The sequence below is a fragment of the Puntigrus tetrazona genome, chromosome 14, assembly GCF_018831695.1.
Source record: "Puntigrus tetrazona isolate hp1 chromosome 14, ASM1883169v1, whole genome shotgun sequence".
Lineage (NCBI taxonomy): Eukaryota > Metazoa > Chordata > Actinopteri > Cypriniformes > Cyprinidae > Puntigrus > Puntigrus tetrazona.
This window is the reverse complement of record NC_056712.1, coordinates 26269289-26274288: the sequence shown is the minus strand read 5'-3', so window position 1 is coordinate 26274288 and position 5000 is coordinate 26269289. Positions and strand designations below refer to the sequence as shown.

Below are 5000 nucleotides of genomic sequence, written 5' to 3'. Positions count from 1 at the left end.
AAAAGAAGTGGAGCAGATACTGGAAGAAAACTCAGCAGAAAGACACGGGTCACGCTGTTCATCTGAGCTTTCAAAGAAGAACAAAACACGGGTTCAGTGCGACATAAACTCGTTAATGTGCGGATCACGAGTGTGTTTACTTTACTTTACTTTAGTTTAGTTTAGTTTAGTTTAGTTTAGTTTAGTTTGTCTGCACAGATGATCAGAAGTTTGATTTAGAAGAGATCCAGCAGGACTCGGATCTTCTGCTTCAGTCTGTGTTCTGGTAAGGAGTGTTCGTGTGTGTGTGTGTGTGTTTGTGTGTGTTCTGTAGGTGACGTGTGTGTGTGTGTGTGTGTGTTCTGTGTGTGGTGTGTGTGTGTGTGTGTTCTGTAGGTGGTGTGTGTGTGTGTGTGTTCTGTAGGTGGTGTGTGTGTGTGTGTGTGTGTGTGTAGGTGGTGTGTGTGTGTGTGTGTGTGTTCTGTAGGTGACGTGTGTGTGTGTGTTCTGTAGGTGACGTGTGTGTGTGTGTTCTGTAGGTGACGTGTGTGTGTTCTGTAGGTGACGTGTGTGTGTGTTCTGTAGGTGACGTGTGTGTGTGTGTGTTCTGTAGGTGACGTGTGTGTGTGTGTGTTCTGTAGGTGACGTGTGTGTGTTCTGTAGGTGACGTGTGTGTGTGTGTGTTCTGTAGGTGACGTGTGTGTGTGTGTTCTGTAGGTGACGTGTGTGTGTGTGTGTGTGTGTTCTGTAGGTGACGTGTGTGTGTGTGTGTGTTCTGTAGGTGTGTGTGTGTGTGTGTGTTCTGTAGGTGACGTGTGTGTGTGTTCTGTAGTGTGTGTGTGTGTGTTCTGTGTGTGTGTGTGTGTGTGTTCTGTAGGTGACGTGTGTGTGTGTGTGTGTGTCTGTAGGTGACGTGTGTGTGTGTGTGTTCTGTGTGTGTGTGTGTGTGTGTGTTCTGACTGTGTGTGTGTGTGTGTGTGTGTGTGTGTGTGTGTGTGTTCTGTAGGTGGTGTGTGTGTGTGTGTGTGTGCGTGTTCTGTAGGTGACGTGTGTGTGTGTTCTGTAGGTGACGTGTGTGTGTGTGTGTGTGTGTGTGTTCTGTAGGTGACGTGTGTGTGTGTGTGTGTGTGTTCTGTAGGTGACGTGTGTGTGTGTGTGTGTGTTCTGTAGGTGACGTGTGTGTGTGTGTGTGTGTGTGTGTGTGTGTGTGTGTGTGTGTGTGTGTGTTCTGTAGGTGACGCGTGTGTGTTCTGTAGGTGGCGTGGTGTGTGTGTGTGTGTGTTCTGTAGGTGACGTGTGTGTGTGTGTGTGTGTTCTGTAGGTGACGTGTGTGTGTGTGTGTGTGTTCTGTAGGTGATGTGTGTGTGTGTGTGTTCTGTAGGTGGTGTGTGTGTGTTCTGTAGGTGGTGTGTGTGTGTTCTGTAGGTGGTGTGTGTGTGTTCTGTAGGTGGTGTGTGTGTGTGTTCTGTAGGTGGTGTGTGTGTGTGTGTTCTGTAGGTGGTGTGTGTGTGTGTGTGTTCTGTAGGTGACGTGTGTGTGTGTTCTGTAGGTGGCGTGTGTGTGTGTTCTGTAGGTGACGTGTGTGTGTGTGTGTGTTCTGTAGGTGACGTGTGTGTGTGTGTGTGTTCTGTAGGTGACGTGTGTGTGTGTGTGTTCTGTAGGTGACGTGTGTGTGTGTGTGTGTGTTCTGTAGGTGACGTGTGTGTGTGTGTGTGTGTGTTGTGTGTGTGTTCTGTAGGTGTGTGTGTGTGTGTGTGTTCTGTAGGTGGCGTGTGTGTGTGTGTGTGTGTTCTGTAGGTACGTGTGTGTGTGTGTGTGTGTGTGTGTTCTGTAGGTGACGATGTGTGTGTGTGTGTGTGTGTGTGTGTGTTCTGTAGGTGACGTGTGTGTGTGTGTTCTGTGGTGGTGTGTGTGTGTGTTCTGTAGGTGACGTGTGTGTGTGTGTTCTGTAGGCGAGCGTGTGTGTGTGTTCTGTAGGTGACGTGTGTGTGTGTTCTGGCGTGTGTGTGTGTTCTGTAGGTGACGTGTGTGTGTGTGTTCTGTAGGTGACGTGTGTGTGTGTGTGTTCTGTAGGTGACGTGTGTGTGTGTTCTGTAGGTGACGTGTGTGTGTGTGTAGGTGTTGTGTGTGTGTGTGTGTGTGTTCTGTAGGTGACGTGTGTGTGTGTTCTGTAGGTGACGTGTGTGTGTGTTCTGTAGGTGACGTGTGTGTGTGTTCTGTAGGTGACGTGTGTGTGTGTGTGTTGTAGGTGACGTGTGTGTGTGTGTGTTCTGTAGGTGACGTGTGTGTGTGTGTTCTGTAGGTGACGTGTGTGTGTGTGTTCTGTAGGTGGACGTGTGTGTGTGTGTTCTGTAGGTGGTGTGTGTGTGTGTGTGTGTGTTCTGTAGGTGTGTGTGTGTGTGTGTGTGTTCTGTAGGTGGTGTGTGTGTGTGTGTGTGTTCTGTAGGTGACGTGTGTGTGTGTGTGTGTGTTCTGTGTGTGTTCTGTGTGTGTGTGTGTGTGTGTTCTGTAGGTGACGTGTGTGTGTGTGTGTGTGTGTTCTGTAGGTGACGTGTGTGTGTGTTCTGTAGGTGACGTGTGTGTGTTCTGTAGGTGATGTGTGTGTGTGTGTTCTGTAGGTGACGTGTGTGTGTGTGTGTGTTCTGTAGGTGTGTGTGTGTTCTGTAGGTGACGTGTGTGTGTGTGTGTGTGTGTGTGTGTGTTCTGTAGGTGACGTGTGTGTGTGTGTGTGTGTGTGTGTGTGTGTGTGTGTGTGTGTGTGTGTGTGTGTGTGTTCTGTAGGTGACGTGTGTGTGTGTGTGTGTTCTGTAGGTGACGTGTGTGTGTGTGTGTTCTGTAGGTGACGTGTGTGTGTGTGTGTTCTGTAGGTGACGTGTGTGTGTGTGTGTGTGTGTTCTGTAGGTGACGTGTGTGTGTGTTGTGTAGTTCTGTGGCGTGTGTGTGTGTGTGTGTTCTGTAGGTGACGTGTGTGTGTGTGTGTGTGTTCTGTAGGTGTGTGTGTGTGTGTGTGTGTTCTGTAGGTGACGTGTGTGTGTGTGTGTAGGTGACGTGTGTGTGTGTGTGTGTTCTGTGTGTGTGTGTGTTCTGTAGGTGACGTGTGTGTGTGTGTGTTCTGTAGGTGGTGTGTGTGTGTGTTCTGTAGGTGACGTGTGTGTGTGTGTGTGTGTGTGTGTTCTGTAGGTGACGTGTGTGTGTGTGTTCTGTAGGTGATGTGTGTGTGTGTGTGTGTGTGTGTGTGTGTTCTGTAGGTGACGTGTGTGTGTGTGTGTCTGTAGGTGTTGTGTGTGTGTGTGTGTGTGTGTGTGTGTGTTCTGTAGGTGACGTGTGTGTGTGTGTGTGTTCTGTAGGTGACGTGTGTGTGTGTGTGTTCTGTAGGTGGTGTGTGTGTGTGTTCTGTAGGTGACGTGTGTGTGTGTGTGTGTGTGTGTGTTCTGTAGGTGACGTGTGTGTGTGTGTGTGTGTGTGTGTGTGTTCTGTAGGTGACGTGTGTGTGTGTGTGTGTGTTCTGTAGGTGACGTGTGTGTGTTCTGGATGTTCTCAGGTGAGCTCCAGATGGACTCCTCAGGTGTTTCTCCAGGGCTTCTTCACATCAAGCTCCTCACTCTGGTGCTGATGCTGTGCTTCAGTCTTCTCTGTGGATTCAGTCCTGTGTGTGTCTTGAGACGAGTGACACGCTTCAGCTCAGATCCAGGTCTGAAGATGAGGATGATGAAGCTCACGTAGAAATCAATGAGTCCCATTTCAGTCTAGTATCAACAAATCTATAACAGAACTTCATGAGCAGTGCTGGGGAGATGTCAGATTACCGTGTTTACTTTACTTGTACTCTATTCTAATTCTATTGTTAAAGAACTGTTGAGAGACTGACCGTCTGCTCTGTTGGTGTTTGAAGGACCTCGGCTGAGGGTTCTGAGTCTGGGCTCATGTTTGGCCGGGGGGGTGTTCCTGGCCTGCTGTCTTCTGGAGCTTCTGCCGGACTTCCTGAAGCACACCAGAGACACGGTCAGCCGCCTGGACATCACCGTGAGTCACACTCCCTGCAGTTATCTGAGAAAAAACACTGAAAAGTTTAATATTATTCTTTAGTTGAAATATTATTCTAATGTAAAGCAGCTGTTTTCTCTGTTAAAGTGTGACTTCTGTGATCTTCAGCATCATTCCTCCAGTCTTCAGAGTCACATGATCTTCAGAGATCAGAATAATATACTGATTTACTGATCATCTCTCTCTCTCTCTCTCTCTCTCTCTCTCTCTCTCTCTCTCTCTCTCTCTCTCTCTCTCTCTCTCTCTCTCTCTCTCTCTCTCTCTCTCTCTCTCTCTCTCTCTCTCTCTCTCTCTCTCTCTCTCTCTCTCTCTCTCTCTCTCTCTCTCTCTCTGTCTCTCTCTCTCTCTCTCTCTCTCTCTCTCTCTCTCTCTCTCTCTCTCTCTCTCTCTCTCTCTCTCTCTCTCTCTCTCTCTCTCTCTCTCTCTCTCTCTCTCTCTCTCTCTCTCTCTCTCTCTCTCTCTCTCTCTCTCTCTCTCTCTCTCTCTCTCTCTCTCTCTCTCTCTCTCTCTCTCTCTCTCTCTGTCTCTCTCTCTCTCTCTCTCTCTCTCTCTCTCTCTCTCTCTCTCTCTCTCTCTCTCTCTCTCTCTCTCTCTCTCTCTCTCTCTCTCTCTCTCTCTCTCTCTCTCTCTCTCTCTCTCTGTCTCTCTCTCTCTCTCTCTCTCTCTCTCTCTCTCTCTCTCTCTCTCTCAGCTTCACTTCCCGTTGTCAGAGTTCCTGCTGGCCGTGGGTTTTCTTCTGGTTCTGGTTCTGGAGCAGATGCTGCTGGTGTTCAGGGATCAGCCGAGCGAGTCGTCTCAGGAGAAGCAGGCTCTGATGGACGCTGAAGAGCGCAGCCGGGCGGCGGAGGGCGGTCCGGGTCACCGGGGTCTGCGTGTGTTCCTGCTGCTGCTCTGCGTGTGTGTGCGGGCGTTCCTGGACGGGCTGAGCGTGGGCTCTCTGGAGGAGTGTGTGACCCTGCTGCTCCACGAGGGTCTGC

The 5000-nt window shown here is 49.5% G+C and overlaps 2 protein-coding genes across 2 annotated transcripts in view; one reads left to right on the top strand and one right to left on the bottom strand.

The window, feature by feature from the left end:
• creb3l4 (cAMP responsive element binding protein 3-like 4) overlaps positions 1-118 on the bottom strand; it is a 5991-nt gene extending 5873 nt beyond the window's left edge. The window contains exon 1 of the mRNA XM_043256903.1: positions 1-118. This exon is cut by the window's left edge and continues 21 nt beyond it. The gene's annotated coding sequence lies outside the window, so the exon portion shown is untranslated.
• Positions 119-126: 8 nt separating this feature from the next.
• slc39a3 (solute carrier family 39 member 3) overlaps positions 127-5000 on the top strand; it is a 5595-nt gene continuing 721 nt past the window's right edge. The window contains exons 1-4 of the mRNA XM_043256904.1: positions 127-265; positions 3521-3670; positions 3872-4002; positions 4715-5000. The exon at positions 4715-5000 is cut by the window's right edge and continues 721 nt beyond it. Coding sequence (XP_043112839.1) covers positions 3532-3670; positions 3872-4002; positions 4715-5000 — 556 coding nt within the window. The 5' untranslated portion in view covers positions 127-265; positions 3521-3531. The remainder of the gene's footprint in view (positions 266-3520; positions 3671-3871; positions 4003-4714) is intronic.